General features: G+C 36.8%; 1 protein-coding gene across 2 annotated transcripts in view; it reads left to right on the top strand.

Moving 5' to 3' along the window:
• The window catches only part of LOC134678311 (UNC93-like protein), a 118,176-nt gene that overhangs the window by 89,537 nt on the left and 10,977 nt on the right, over positions 1-17,662 (top strand). For both annotated transcript variants that reach the window (XM_063536817.1, XM_063536816.1), the window contains 3 exons: positions 11,658-12,345; positions 14,157-14,379; positions 16,770-16,935. In XM_063536817.1, the coding sequence (XP_063392887.1) occupies positions 11,679-12,345; positions 14,157-14,379; positions 16,770-16,935 (1,056 nt within the window). In that variant the 5' untranslated portion in view covers positions 11,658-11,678. The remainder of the gene's footprint in view (positions 1-11,657; positions 12,346-14,156; positions 14,380-16,769; positions 16,936-17,662) is intronic.

Here is a 17,662-nt window from a genome sequence, read left to right as displayed (position 1 = left end):
TCCATTACTGTATTCCCCATATTCCTCCTAACAGTACAATGTTATCCAGATTTAGATACACTAAATTGAAAAAGCTGATATGATGAAACTGAAAAAGAAAGTTACTACCTAAATGGGTTTTTTTTTCAGGAGTGGTTTTGTAGGTATGTACTTTAACTGTAGTATATGTGCTTGTAAGTGAAACGATTCAATTGTTTTACTTTAGAGACGTGCGCCTCAGATCAATACATCTCAAGTCTCACCCCATTCTATAGTAAAGTATACAGGGCTAACGTTATAGCGTTAATCGGCAGCAAAAAGCTTAGTCCACATGGATTTATCAGACGTCTTAAAATAGCTTCTGCAAATGAAACTTTATTGTGGCTGATGACGATAAAAACAATTTCCAGAGGCGAGCCGAAGCCGCCTGCCTTGAGAAGCGTCGGAACCTCTTATCTCGCGCAATTAAAATCTACCTAGCTCGCTATATATAGGTACCTACAACTATATCATAACACTGAAATGCAGTCTTTATACACTCTTGCATACACGGGCAAGTATTTCTAGTTTCAGTCCAAGAAGTGCCTCTAAAAAGTTAACTTTCATACGATGCGGATCAACATTACCTACATTACAGCTACCATCAGTTTGGCACTGAGATAAACGCTAGCGTGAACGTAACTTACTTTCTATGCATCTCGCTCGTACTGACATATTAGTGCAAGCTAGATTAGGTATAGAAAGTAAATTACGTAGACATTAGCGTCTATGTCAGTGTTGACACTACGAAATTGCATGGATATATTATGAATGAATTCATTGTTAAAGTCGCCATGCACTTTTGCGGCTGATGGTATATTCGATATTTGAAATTTAAAGTAACAAAATCATAGTTCTGCCTCCAAGTCTAGTCAGTCGCTCCCGTGCTCGACTCCTGATATTACGATATTTGAGTGATGTGGGAATTTATCTGTGTGTATTCATCACACATATTTTTTCTGACTATTGGACAATTTCTATATACCTCTATGTATATAAGTCTAATTTTTTATATAATATTTCGTCTTCTAATACCCACAACACGAGCTATATTGAGCTTATAGTGAGGCTAGGTCGATCTGTATAAAATAATATTTTATTTATTTATTTATGGTTGCGCAAATTAATTATAACCGTGAACATTTATCTATTTACTGTCGTACAAACTCTGACCGATTACAATTCCTATTAATAATAGGTATTACATAAAAATCCATAATGTATATGTTTTATTATTTATAGGAATTGTTACCAGGCTATAAAACCTAGTACTTATATAAGTTCTTAAACGAGTTAAAAGACAATAAGCCTTGACAACCAATTCAAAAGTGGCGGAAACTTATGAAACAGGCATCGGCAATAAAATACGTCACAGTTCCATTGAGTCTAGATAAAGAAGCATCGCTTTTATAAATGACACATGTGCTGTGTCCGGAAATAAAGGCTTATTACAGTACATTAGTGCGTGGTTCTAATTGGCGCACAAGGTCAGGAGACAATGGTGGCACAACAATCGCCGCGGATGGCCACTGTGGGAAAACTCACTAAGAGGAAAATTTCTTGTTGGCCGCAGATTTTCTTCGTTTAGGGGGATCTTTCGTATTTCAGCCAGAAAAGGCCACAACGCTTACTTTGTTTCGCTTTCACTTCGCTATTTGGTACAGCGTTAGCAATTTTTTTTACAATATCAAAAAAATAAAATGGTATTTAAAAAAGTAATGTACCAAAAAAAAAAATGTACCTAAAAAAATAAAAATAAAAACAGAAGTTGCGACGCTAAGCGCCACTTTTAATTGTGTCCTGGGGCCTACGATGGTCGCGCTCTTATCGTTTGTCATAATGACCATCAAGTTCTAACGAGAGTGACGCATGTCACGTTAATCGTTAAAACCTCAACCGTAACTAGAGTCGGACCAAGAAAAGTCTGCAGCGGATTTGATAGCCCAGTGCGAGTGTTATTTATACGTCATAATTTATTTAAAATAACATTTGCACTAAGTGGGCTATCAAATCCGCTGCAGACTTTTCTTGGTCCTACTCTACGAGTATTTGAATTTATGTGGCAGCTTGAAAACTTTCTTGCATTTTGCATTACCTACTAGTTTATTGTATGAACGTAAGTGCACATTTTACGATCTTCTTTATAGGTAGATGCTTTGGTTTGTAATGTTACTAAGTAGAACACCTATTAAATGACTGCGTAGAAGGGAGGATGTCGTATTTATTACTAGGTACACTAAAGGCAAAGGAAACCATTTTTTTTTACCTGGTATATTCGTATTAACCATCTCAAACTCATATTAGAATATGTGTACCTTATAAGTAAATTAATTGTAGAACTTGGAAATATGATGAAAGAGAGACAGATCGATAGCCAAGTTTTATTTACCGGAAAATTAGTTTCCTGAGTTTTGCGAGCAACCAAATAAGTGTAAATATGTACAGGTTCATGTCTACCTGTACATATTTATACTTACCTGCATCTAGTTATGTACGTATGTAAGATACATTTCATAATCAGTATATTATTCGCACGAAGCTTTTCGATATTCAGTTACGTCTCAAACTATCGTGCAAACCTGCCTTCAGCTTCCAAACAGGCTGCGATTATATGCACACGTGCGCTCTCCGTGACCCCACGACCCATGGCAACATCCCACATCGCCGTACCATCCTCGACACTATTAACTGACCATTTTAAACCTTATAGCAAAGACATGAGCTCTACCAATGGTCAGAGAATGTTGCTTTTAGTACCTGTGAGCTGCCACACGTATATGCAACGGACACGGGAACAGCGCTTATCGTATCTGCCGTATCAGTGTTCGAAAAATTATTTAATTCTAGACCTTAATATATTAAAATAAGGTTGATAACTAAATGAATTGTGGGATACGGATACGGCGCATTTAATTAGCATGTAATACCGGTTTGTAAATGCAGATCCACAAATGTCAGTGCAGCCAAATAACTCATCGGACATGTGAAGTGACCCCAGCAAATTATTGGCTCGAGGATTTCGACACTGATGATGTGCAATACATTTTGTACCAAAAAGTGAAGATTTTGACACAAAACGCAAACAGTGCCCGTTTTAACGCCGTAGCTTGAAGCAGTAGGTACGAGTAATACCTACAGCTACCGTTGCCATCCGAAAGTCACCATAAATTTTTGCAAAAACTTAAAATATAAGTTTTTGTACCTAACCAAGGTTGTTGACATAGCGCAGAGAATGGCCAGACTAAAATGACAGTGGGCGTCCCACATTGCTCGTAGGAACGATGGCCGAAGGGACAAAAAGGTTCTTTAGTGATGACAAGATGGTCCTGGATGGAGCTGATGAGAGTGGCGCAAGACCGGTCGTTGTGCAGATCTCTGGAGGTCTATGCCCAGCAGCGGTCGTCTTTCGGCTATATGATGATGATGAGAGTTCATGATGATATGTTACGACCAATATTGACACCTTGTTTTAGCAAAAAAAACAGTAATATTACGTTGTCAAAAGCAGAGGCGTGTTTGACCTTTTTTCACGAATGGCCAAGTTGAAAGCATCATAACCTCGCAAGGGATCATTAACGCCGGATGCTGCTATTGTGACGTGATTCAGGTGTTCTAAATAATAATAATGTGCTCAAATAATAGTTATTTCCATACAATTGTATTCTATAGTAGGTATATAGCGTCGAGTAACTAAAGTTGAGTAAATAAACAACATTTAGTATTTAGAGGTGAGCAATACGAACTGGGTTTTGAACTTTTGATCCTATACAGTTTTTCTAATTTCCTTCCCCTCTTCTCCGAGTTAGTACTAAGTTACCCGTCTAAGCTAACTCTGCGCCGATTTCAACATGACGAAGTGTGAAAGTGCCGCTAAAAACATCATATTAAAAAAAATATTTTCACAGAATTATACATGTACTCGTAGGTACCTATATTGTGCTATTGTTAGACTTTTATAATTGCAGTCTGGCGAGATTTGAAGATGTTGATATTTGAAAGACACCCTAGGCTTAATTTACAGACTTTTATAATTATGTTTCCTAAGTATTTATTTATGTACAGTACATATTATCAATATTAGATGTAAAAATCACACTCAAATTATAAGTTTAAAGTTTTTAGGATGTACTTGTTTTTAACTGCTTCGTATCTAATCTTTAATAAAATCCCCAACTTTATTTAATCCTCTGGTTGTACATACTTACTTATTATTGTCTAAATAAATTTGTTGTAATTTCAGATAAAAGGTCCTTATTGCGCTTGAAGCATAAAACAAACACAGTGAGGATGTACAGTCGACGTCAAATATTATGTTTACATTTTTCGACTTATTACAAAGGAGTAAGGTGCAAAAGTGTAAACATATTTTTGACGGTCCACTGTACAAGAGAAAGTTTAAAATGAAATAACAAAGCTCATTCATTCTAGTTTGTCATCATTGAAGGTTACAAAATTTGCGCGAGCCAATTGTAATATATCCGATTTGGTTCGGAACGGAGCTAATTTTGGCGAGCCTTGAAACGTTCGTTAGACCGGCAATGACGGGGATGACAGGAAGTGACGACCGCAGATACCGTGGGAAGGCTTCAGGGGTTTCAATCGACTAGTTTTAATGACAGCCAATGACATTGCCGATTTTATAACGTCCTTCTCTTTAATTTAAGAGGTATCCTCTTGTCGGTGGAGTATTTTCCATTTCTCCCTCTCATAAGAACCTTAAGAAGCTTTGACCTCTTGATACGACACGACACCAGCTTATAACGTCCACATAACGAGAATTATTTAGTTTTAATTTTTTAAATACATAGCTAATGCAATTGGGAAGAAGACTGTTGAAATGACATTGCCTACTAATATGCTCGTATGGAGAAAAGATTATTTTTTTCGAAAATTACTCATTGTTTAGTAGTAGGTACTCCAACATGGAAAATTAAGAAGAAGTTGATTAAAGCTTTGGGTAGCATAACTGCTTTTTGACTATACCTACGCTATATATTTATCATAATGTATATCACTCTCAGTGCCGGATTTAAGACTTTTTGATGCCCTAAGCATTTTTAGACCATGAGCATCATCCTCTCTCCGGGTTTATCCATCAGATTTGATGGATTCCTGAAATTATGATGAAGGCGTAGTGGCCCTAAATAAGCAACAGCGTAATTTACTTGTCAGTAAATCCGGAACTGTTCAAGTGAACACTCTTCCTCTTATCATACATAAGCACCTAATTAAAGAGCGCCATATAATTTTCCCATTTGGCAGCAGCCATAGCATTTTGTATAAAGTGAATTAAAAATATAAAAGACTTTCAAGCTTTCTTTAATGCTAAGGTTACACGAGCGTTTATACGCCGTCGGCGCCGGTTTAACGAAGATTACCATAGGCAAAAATAATGAATTGATGAGCCGGATTTGCACAAACCACATGTAGATTTGGCACATCCGTTATCCGATGGTCCTTTTGTTCGCGTATCATTGTGCATTATGTATTTTCATCTAAGTGGATGATTTTTATTTTTTATGACACAACATTGGCTGTACAGAACTAGGCAGTTATGACTTTTTGAATGATTATTTCGAGAGGATCTCGACCTGTTTGGTGTAAGTGCCGACGCACATTAGGTACCTTGCACGTGTTTATTGTGACAGATGATTCCATGGAATCATTACGTTCATGACCGAGCAGATTTGCCGTCTGACAGGACAATGGGTTCGCTTTATTTATGTTATTTGCGCCTAAAACCCGGTTATAAAGGTACCGGGTAATTGCATAAAATTAGGGTTAAGATAATTCTAGTTCGCTGTTAAGAGATATTGTTCAAGCGATTGCTAATGATCTTGTGACTATGTATAAATGGAAGACTTTTCAGTGAGATATTACCATCCGCCTCTATTATTACACGTCAACAAAGAAACAACTTGACAACCTACTTAGTCCAGCATTGTTCCTAGCTAAGCGAATTCTTGATTAATTCAAGAATATCAAAATTAAATGTCATCATTTAACCAAGATAAAGAATTTTATTGCATTAGAGTGTACAACATTGATATACATATTGAAACAATTCACGTTAAATCCATTTCCATTTGTTAGCTTTACTGATTGAAGAGCCTGCGTCGCTTAGGTTTCCCTATAGATAGGTACTATAATTTAGAATCCAAACAAATATTTATTTAGCCCATAAATTTAAGTAGCAATAATGCAGGCCATACAACTGGTACAAGACTAAGGTGTACCAAAACAATAGTTTGGTAGGTACATTAATTTCACAATGGTACAGCTGCTCCGCCATCACCGCCTATTTGGGTGCTACCCGATCAGCATACAAGCGCGCTTTTCGTCACCACCGTGAGTGAACTGGACTCTAAACACAAACTATTCTAAACTCTTTTCCCTTGCCTTAAGATTAAGTTTCCAACCCAAAATTAATTTGTTTGAAGGAAGTGAATTAATGTATTCAGTTTTTGTGCGGCGTGTTGACATGTTAAATGTAGTAAATAAATACATTACATATTTAACTTTGTTTTAGAGGTAGATATTTTTTAACAGGAAGCAATAATGTAATGATAATAATTTATCACCTGTGTTTATCATTAGTAAGTAATATACATATAGAGTGGGACCAAGATTAGTCTGCAGCGGATTTGATAGACCACGCAGTGCAAGTGTCATTTTAAACGTCAAACTTCTATGAAACTATGACGTATAAATAACACTTACACTGCGTGGAATATCAAATCCGCTGCAGACTTTTCACGGTATGACTCTATTATCTATGCAATTTAAATAAATTATTTCGTATCATCTCAGTGCAACAGTTTCTACCTTAGTGAACGAAACTGCGAGTTAAAGGATGACCCACGCTAGACCGGGCCGTGCCCGGGCGGAAGCGTATGACATGTCAATTTCTATGACGGGTGATCAGTGATCAGGTGGGGTTTTCCATAGAATACGACATACCGGAAGCTCCGGCCCGGCCCCGGTCCGGTCTAGCGTGAGTCAACCTTAAATCATTAAGTAAGTACGATTGTTCACAAACGGAACCTAAGGCGCAATTTACATAGAATAACTTTTTAATGAAATTTCGTATTCCTGTTAGCACATAACCTAATATATGTCGGCATCTCGTTATATTCTAACATTTTCAGATTTTTAAATACAATGAAGTGCTTAGTAATATTATTGAAGGTTTCGAGCACGTCACAACAATCGTCACGTACCTACTATTTCGGAATGAACCTGTATTACCTCGTGCTATTGCTTCGATTGCTTTTATTTTGTCACTATCCCCTTATTCACTTATATTCACACATAGTTTTAAACTCTGATAGAATTAGGAAAAAGAGAAAAATATTCACATTTGACAATGACGAAGTGAAACTTGCGTCAAGAGAATTAACTTTGACTCGCCTCTCGCCATGACACATCGCGATATCGAACAAAAGGCAAGAGAAATATCACACGAATAATATGAATAACAATATTCTACTTAATATATTCCTCGAATTATCTTGAATATTCATAAGAATAGCGGCCGGATCGTAAAAACATAGCCCTTGTAATTATTCTGCTAAATACATTTTTATTGCACGAATGTGTACGCTTGTCTTATGTTGACGCGAGTGTCAACGGTTACGGGCTGTCTTTTTGCTTTTGATATAGCTAGGTATGCATTAAAATTATAAATTTAAAAACAATATGACTAAATAATGCAAATGCGATTTTATTATTAGGTATGTACGTACATTATAGGTCCCCACAATTATTTTATTAAAGTATTGTTTTAAATATTGAACATGGACGATTCTAATAGTCAATGCTTGACGGCAAATGTATTAAAGGTTACGATGACTGTTGAAGACACCAATAGCGGGTAGCATTTGTAGCGGATCATAAAATAATGGTGAAATATAAATATAAATAATTTTTCCACCTATTGTGAGTCACCTGACAAACGCGTAGCGTGCATGCTTCATAAAATATGGAAATGTACAAGTATATGACAAACAATGCATGATATGTTGTGATATGGTTGACAGAAATATGCCGGTCTTATTTAAACACTGTTAATATTATAGCGTGAATTGTCGTCAGTGGTGCGAAGGTCTTCTTGAACACTCATTTTATTGACACGTGTCAATTACGGTTTAATTATTTATTTTCTATTTTTTATTTTATTTTATTAGTTAATATTTAGGTAAGGCGACGACGGTTTCTCCATATAAATTCTCTATTTTCCTCATTGGATATTGACATTATGGAATATTAGATTGTGTCACAAGGGACCAACATAACATATTTACGACATGGGCTTACATTGAATCTGAGCGTAGGAACGCCCAAGGTGGAAATAATTTTGCTACCGTGTTATGTGACTACTGTCTACTGCCTTTTATATCACCAATTAGGAAATTATTGTTTCATTATATTATTTAGGCTAAACCATTGTATATAATTTTTCAAAAAGCTAAAAGAGAATACAAATTTTGGACGCTAAGGTAAAAGTACGCTCCACCGAACGCTCAATATCCGTCCGTATTACCGAATTTCTTCTATTTTAGGCTGTAAGTCGATTATTTACAGCTGATATTTACTTGCGTATTTTTTTTCCACGAGTTAAATACCTATCTCTTCCACTATGCCTCAGAGTCGGCCAATTTGTCCCGCAGTTGGGACGTGGCAACTGATCGAAACGGATCGTTGCTGCCGATTGCCACTTTGTATGGGCAACCTTAAAGAAATCGGTAAGAAGTTGCGTATATTTCTTAAGGTCATAAAACCTTTTAAATTTATTTCTGTGTTTCAAAGTATGGTTTTTCAGTGTGACTACTTAATTAGTTTGTGTATTTTAGTCAATTTAATTAATTTAGTGCAGTCATATTATCAGAAATTAAGCTTAATGTGAGTTTGGTGATGAGTACACCGACAATTTGATTGGAAGGTATTATCGAACAGCGTCCGGAATCAGGGAAAGCGTATGTTTATGAAATTATTTTTTTAATGGTTGATTACGAACTATTTAGATTAACTACCTAATTTCACAAATAACTTAATGTATTTGTAATTTTATGAGCAATTGCCGAACAACAATAACCTATATATATTATTATAAAACTGCATTTGAAATGTTCATGTTTTACGACTTTTTGGCATCAAAATAAGGTTTTTGGCAAGACTATTATCAAACAATAATTTTAGATATTTTACGTCAGTATTAGCAAGAACTTTACACATGTACGGTTTTGTAATGGATTCAAATATTAAATTTAATGATAGATTTGTAGTTATACCACATTGATTACGATTTAAATACTATTTTCAAAATCCGTTCGCGAAATAGGTTCCACATATTTTCCATGTTTCGTTCACCGAACGGCCGTTCGGTAAATGGTACCCATGGTCTCTGCTACCGAACTCATGTTTGCGTTGGCCATGTTTCTATTCGACGTTCATGAGAATATAATCCTTATTACGATAACGGCTAGGTCGATATTTATATGTTTATTTTTTGTGACCATTATTTCAATGCCAGCGCTTTTCAAACTTTAGACATACTTATTGGACGCCTGATAATAGTCTTGGAATGTGGACAAAAAAACTGAATAGGATAATAAAAATAATGAAGCAATAATATTTTATACAGGGTGGTCCGAACCTAGATGTCCAAAAATTTTTTTTAGATTCCTCTCGTCGTGGGCGATTGTGATTTTTTAAACTTTTATCTTTTGTTATGAAATTCCGGGGTTCCCATACAGGGTGGCTAAAAATTAACTACATTCCCATTCCCAGGGAGGTTTTGGGATTATACTGAGCAACTTTTACTATGGGACCAACTCCGAAATCGTGAAAAAAAATTTACCCTTCCATAGAAAATGGACGAGCCAAAATTTATGAAACCGCCAAATTTTTTTAAACACATGCGTACATGTTTTATAATTGTTGCGTACCTTACTTACTGACTTATTTTTCAAAAGTATTTTTCAATAAAAAAGACACGTCAAGATCGCTTACCATCTTTATAATGCTAAAAAACGAAGCATAGTAGGGATTTAATAGTGAACTACTGAAGTTTGAGCACCACTCAACACCATATTTTCATACAATTATTTCCTAGTTCGGTAATGCGGGCTCCCTATTCGGTATAATGTGCAAATCACGTTTCTTAGTTCGGTAAACGGTACAAACAAGGAAATTGGAAGAAATGACTTTAAAAATGTTTTTAATACACTTCCAATCATTTCAGTAATTTATAGGTATGTTTAAATGAGGACAAATTTATCTATGTTTCTATTTTAGTATTGAACATATTCGTAAGAAAATATCAGAACTAATAAAAAAATTAAACGTAAGTTTAGGGCTTAAGCATTCGGTGAAGCGTACATTTACCTTAATATGATTTCTATATAAGTATCTATATTAATAAATATTATGTGTAACAGTCGACGTCGATCTACAGTTTTTACCTAGATCGTACCTGTTCCATTCTACTATCGATCGATTATCGATCGATTGGTGTGGTGACACACTAAGATCGGTTCCAGATGATGCTTACAGTCGTTCTGACCAGGGTATCGGTTTCTGTTTGTAAACTCTAACCAGTGTTAAGTATGTTTAAGTGTAGACATTGAACTGTCTAACTTGTTACCTCGTTTTTATTTTATTTTCTGCGACGAAAAAATAACCAGCTTTAAATAGAAAACAAAAGAAGTAATTCTGTATGCTTAAAATTAAAACAAAGTCAGTGCATCCGAATCCATCCACGGGCTGATTCCGTTTACGGCGTAAAAAAACTATTCAAGAGACAGTTCGCGGTTCGGGACTTGATTAATAAATAATTAATAGTATTTAGTTCCAGCTGTCAATAGACATCTTTCCAGCTGAGCGCGGATTAAAAAATAAAGGATTATATTCTCGGCAGAAGGATTTTGCAGCACTGACCTTAACGATGTATAGTGCGCGCTGCTATTATAGTCGACTCTACCTATTTTTGTTCTCGCAATATTATTTTATTTCAATTGCAAGCTGTAAAACAATTGCTCAAATTTGCAATTAGAAATATTCACTAAATAATTCTGTCATACACATACTAACACGTTTAGCTACTAGGTTTGAAAATAAACAACAAATTTCGGGTGCCGATGCAGATATCATTTATTTCGAACGTGTTGATTATGTCATGATGAAACCAGTACCTATACCTAATTCATAACACACTATGAGTGTGTGTTCAGCTGCTCGGTCATTTGAGCACACCTCGCCACCGCTCAACCAAAAACATAGGCATTGACGTAATAAAAACAAACCTCATAATACTTTTATTTTTAAACTTTTTGTAATATTAAATAAAGTGCTCTAGGACCTAGAAATACTTTTGTAGTAATCTAGAAACTATTAGTATATGCCGACTCATAGAGAGTCTCGAAAACGACAGTTGACATAGTGAAATTAAGTTAACATATTAATATTTTTATACATTATACCCTGCTGAAATAAACAGTAAACACCATATCTGCCAGTCTCGAGTTAAATTATAGATCAGTTATTCCAGCTCTGTTTTGCTTGTGGCATCTCTTTATATTGCAAACATGAGTACGTGTTTAAAGGAACACAAAAATAAAGATGTGTCGTTTTGTTTGCAGGGCTGCAAGCGATAACCCGGTATGACGGCCACACACGGAGGGGGACGTGAAGATGACCGCCCCGACAAGGACTCGGTGTACACGCTCAAGACCGGCTTCAAGAACGACGGCTACCAGCATGACAAGGACAACGACGACATCGTCAAACCCCCGCCTCTACCCATAGAAGATGAAAACTACCCATCGGGAAAAGTTAAACTATCAAGAAACGAGAAATGGAGAATACTGAAGAACGTGGCGGCGGTGAGCGCCGCCTTCATGGTGCAATTTACCGCATTCCAAGGGACGGCCAACCTACAGTCGTCCATCAACGCCAAGGACGGGCTGGGCACGGTATCGCTAAGTTCCATTTACGCGGCGCTCGTCGTATCCTGTATATTTGTTCCCACCTTTCTAATCAAGAGGCTAACTGTCAAATGGACTCTGTGTTTGTCCATGATGTGCTACGCGCCGTACATAGCGGCGCAGTTCTACCCGGCTTTCTACACGCTGGTGCCGGCCGGGGTAGTGGTGGGGATGGGAGCGGCGCCCATGTGGACGTCGAAGGCCACGTATCTGACGCAGGCCGGTAGCGTCTACGCAAAGCTGACGGATCAAGCTGTCGATGGCATCATCGTGCGATTCTTCGGCTTCTTCTTCCTCGCTTGGCAGACGGCCGAGCTTTGGGGAAATTTGATCTCAAGTTTGGGTAAGTTAAGTTTCATTGTTTTTCACTAACATGATGTGTTTGGGGAGACCATATTTAATCCTAACTAGGTATTAAAGACCCTACCCTTCTTCACATGACCTTTTGAACGAAAAACTAAAGAAAACGTATGTGATTCATAAACCGTCAACTAAGTAGGTACCTACGGATTTAAGTAGGTATCGTACCCAACTAACATTAGGCGCTAAATTTAAGGGTTAGAAGAGAAGAGAAGATTTACTCTTTAGGTGTTGTTAGTGCTCTAAAAATAGGAGTTATAGCCGGCTATAACCCCGTTTTAACCCCGGATTGGGCACAAATTTTATCACCATAAGATTTATAACAGTGCTACAGTAGGGTTAGCGGATAAAAAAAGTGACATAAGAGCGGTATAGTGGAGCTACAATAGTGGTAATTAATTCTTTAGGAGCTAGATGGGTTGCATATAGGTGACTACAAACTGTTGTAGTAGAAGAGCGCTAAAGTGGTGTTGTAATAGCGTTGATTAATTACTTAGGATCTAAAAGGGTGCCAAATAAGCAAATACTAACTATTTGAGTAGTAGTGTAGGGCCATATAGATGATACTTTCAGCTTTAGATGGTATATTAGCATTTAAAGTCAATATTTGTAACACTCAAGAAGGTAATTGCACATTTTTTCCTTAGCCCTATCTGCTTTGGTTGCAGATGTTTCCATTTTGTATTATTATTCGTAAGCTTGCTCTGTGACAGCTTGAAGTGAAATGTAATGGCGGATAATTAAAAGCAAATAATTATTTTAGTTCACTGATGCAGGAGTTATCTGCGGATTTATGATGGCGAAATTAATTACACTGTCAAAAACTATATGTATTACTAACAAAATTTTAATGGGCCTCTGATCCTTTGCATATTTATCTAAATATAATATTTTTTTATTTGTGGTCCACCGTATTTAATATTCGAAAAATTTCTCAATATACGTGAAGTCCGGTTTTAAATATAACAATAATAACATTAGGTCAATATTGAGTAAAAGTATCGATTTTTATGAAGTATTTACGTTCTAATGAATAGTTTTTGTTTTGCTTATTGATTCATCGATCATCTTAACATGGCGCTAAAGGCTTAGGTTCTAAGTAAGACTCTAATAACAGTATAAGATGTACTGAGGTATTGAATAACGCTCGTCTGCGACTACATGATCGATAAAGGTGACTCATAACTTCTCTTTTCGACTGTAAGTGATACAAGAGAGTTAAGTAGCGATTATGATACACGGAGCTATAAAAGACTTTTTATCGCCTGTTTAGAACCTTAAGTGAAAATTGCAGCTCTTATTGCTCATATAGATATTAAGGTGGTAGAATTCACTTTGAGCGATAACACTAGCGGCTTAAGATGCATTGTAGCGGCCAAAACGGCTACTGTGGATCTTAAAGCCATACATGGACCTCTTAAAGACCTTGATGTCACCAGAGCCTGTAAACTTAGAATATGTAGCTATTCTACAGCCGTTCTATGTCTTTCGGTGATAAGATAAGTGCTAAGTGTCGCTTAATTGTTTGTTGGGTAGAACATCTTTCAAATTATTGACTGGCGTCCTCTTTTCCCAAACATACCTAATGATCATCTTATTAGACTAAAAACTTTACAAAAATTGACGTCACTATCCTGCAGCTAGCCTCATAATATGCCTCCCATATTGCTTCTCTTGTACTCAATAGGTACTTGTAATAAGTGACCATGTCACAGTCATACTGAGAATTTTTAAAGACAATAAGAGTAAAATAAACTTAGAGTCGCGGACTTTACAACAATTCCCGTATTGCAGTGTTCTCATCGGGCGTACACAGCTCCAACGGCACCACGGAAAACAACAGCAAGACCCTGCTGACTTGCGGAGCGAACTTCTGTATGATCGGTGGCGGGCAGCACGAGAACCAGAACCTGCACCGGCCGCCAGACAGCGAGATCTACGAGATCAGCGCCATCTACCTGGCGTGCGTCGTTGTCGCCGTGCTCATGGTGGCGCTGCTGGTGGACCCACTCTCCAGGTACCTACTATACACGAATCACGTGGAAAATTACATAGTATGTTTTTTTATTGTAATATCGTCTTGTTCGCAAACCGCAAATTTTCTTTATTGTTACTCGGGAGGGTTGGGTAAATATAGTCCCAACCATAGTTGTTTCATAAATAATAAGTTTTGTATTGAATACAATTCCGTCCTGGGAGATCGACGTAAAGCATATATGCTAAAGTACCTATTACTTCCTAAAAGAAGTTCTCATAGCATAGCACCCGCAATGTAAATGCTCGTGTGTACGACTTATCATTAAAAAAAAATAACTTTAAATACGAAAACAATATATACGACGCAAATAAAATTGTGCTAAGTGCACAAAAAATGGGTAAATATAAATATGAACATATTCTGTGATCATTTCAATTTATTTCGTCTTAGAGTCTGACTTGCATGACACGTGTTAAGGCTAAGCACGTCACACATCACTTAGTGACTATACACCTTATAAAACAAAGTCCCCCGCCGCGTCTATCTGTTTGTGTGTTTGTATGTTCGCGATAAACTCAAAAAATACTGAACGGATTTTCATGCGGTTTTCACTTAAAAATAGAGTGATTCTTGAGGAAGGTTTAGATGTATAATTTGTTAACCCGTGCGAAGCCGGGGTGGATCGCTAGTGTACATTTAGGTATAGTAAATCAAAAAGTATTAAGTAAAGTAGTTTCCCACTGTAATTAGTTTTAGATTATATAATGTGATATGCATGTCATATCATAGTCCATGTAAGGTACGAGTACCTAAACGTTCTGGTGCTCGACGCGGTCCCAGTACATGTCATCTTGAAACTTAAGTCATTGTCAATAGAGGTGACAGTAAGGTGTCATCTATTGGACATTAGCATGTCGAGCACTAGTACGTTTACCTTACCTAATTCACAAGGACACTGCACAATTTTATAAAAATTAAAGCATTAACTTTGAATTGAAAATTATAACTTATTTAGATCCATTTATTCATTTATTTAATGCCTTGCTAAGTGGGATCGTTTAAATAGTAAAATTTTCATATGGGAAATCTTCGTAAACTTCCCAATTTTTTATGGGGATCAAAATTTCCCATTTCCAATATGGAAGTTACGTTCATTTCCTGTGAAATTTTCTTAAATGTTCCGAGAATATTTTCGATTTTTTTTACTAGCACATACATATGTGTCACCAAATATCTACTTAAACTCATTAGGTTTATCAAAATTAACGCATCCAGGGGGCGTGGGCTAGAAACAAACTTGTATGGCGGTGAACGCACATATGCGTCGGGGGCAGGAAATGTGTTAATGGAAAATAATAAACTCGCAATTAGTAAATCGCCTTAACCTCCGTCGAACGCGAGCCGTCAAGCTGTTTTTCTGTATGTGCCATTTCTTAGTTTGATTGATACTCGCCGGGCGGAGGCCGGCACGCTTTTTGCCGGCTCGTGAATTCCTTACAACGGCATGTCATTGGCTTGATGTATTTCTGTGAATACAGAGTCGTACAGCAAAAATTATGTACTTACGTCTAAATGCAAATATGGTATGCAAAAATGCAAATTATGATACTTGGTAAACAAATAGGATTTGGTAAGCTTAACCTGTACTATCAATCTGTTTTCATTTCTGGTTTCAGTTATTAATGATTATTCTTCATAAAACATGATGTTTTTGAATGATAATGATTATGAATGACGCAAGATAAAGATTTGTAAAAAAAATATATTATTATTTACAAACGTTCTCTCAACATAACGCTCTTAGGAATTAAATAATAATAAATAAATATTATAGGACATTTTTTTAGACAAATTGACTCAGCCCCAGGTAAGCTCAAGAAGGCTTGTATTGTGGGTACTCAGACAACGGTGTATAAACATAAACATAATTTATTCAAAAAACACGTATTTCATGGTTACATTCATATAAAACAAAAACTTAAAAATAGTGATAGTTTACAATATACTTAATATATAAATACTTAAATACATAGAAAACAATCATGACTCAGGAACAAGTATCTGTATCATCAACATCATACAAATAAATGCCCTTCCCGGATTCGAACCCGGGACCATCGGCTTCATAGGCAGGGTCAATACCCACTAGGCCAGACCGGTCTTCAAATTAAAATTAAAAACTCTTTGATTGTTCAAGCTATGCTTAGAATAAAACATAATGGATTGCATGACGTGATTTACTCGGGTAATTCCGAATGTCGAAAATTGTCGGATAATTCCGAAAAGAGACTTTTATCATGATGGAATTAAGGGTGATTTTCATCTGAATTTCGGAATAGTCCGACATTCGGTATTACCCGAATACACCTTATCTCTTTCTAATGGCATATTGTTCACTTGTTTTTTCCTAAAGTGCCTTCGTTCTCCAGATACGGTGAGAAGCAGAGGAAGGCGGACCCGGCCAAGGAGCTGTCCGGCATCCAGCTGCTGTCGGCCACGGCCTACCAGCTCAAGAAGCCTAACCAGCAGCTGCTCATACCCATCACTCTGTGGATCGGCATGGAGCAGGCGTTTATCGGGGCAGACTATACTCAGGTACGGCCTTCCAACAAGAAATAGAGTAAGGGCTACTTGCACCATCCCACTAACCCGGGGTGAAGCGGTTAAACCGTTAACCCAGTGTCAAATTGTACTGGTGAATGTGAATGATGCAAGTGGACCTAAGCGTAAGAGTGAGCGGTGTGATATCGATGGAAGGGCGCTGATTGTTATCAATCGAAATTAGCGCCATACAGTTTTAAAGGTAAGTTTAGTTTAAGATGGTGCCGCTGAATAATTAAATAATTATTGATCAACGTTAACTTACCGTAAAATGGCGTTAGGTACCTATCTTGCAATAATTCTTACATAAATTATTTACTCGCATCTTTAGGTACATACTAAGTAACTTAGTACCTGCCTAATAGCAGTTTATTTTTATAGTTCGCGCGACTCAAACTACTAAATCAAATTTAAAAAAGACACGTCAATTTTTCAGGCAAAAACCAACTTATATTATCCGCTTTTTTACCAAGCGGAAGCGGTCAGTATTCAGTCCGGACCTGGTCGTCACGTTTTGGATGACCATCAGGCGAGTGGAGATGTTTCGATTGATTGCCAGTACGTGATCGGGTTTCGCGCATAATGCCCATATGGCTAAAAGCATTAACTGCATATTGGTCTCATAAGGAGTTAATACTTTATTCTTTTGCGATATCAGCGGACATTGACATGAGAGAAACGGTGCATATGTTCTGTTCAATTTGCACAAAGCCTAAGACGA

The sequence above is a fragment of the Cydia fagiglandana genome, chromosome Z (genome assembly GCF_963556715.1).
Source record: "Cydia fagiglandana chromosome Z, ilCydFagi1.1, whole genome shotgun sequence".
Lineage (NCBI taxonomy): Eukaryota > Metazoa > Arthropoda > Insecta > Lepidoptera > Tortricidae > Cydia > Cydia fagiglandana.
This window is presented reverse-complemented; position numbering and strand designations above follow the sequence as displayed.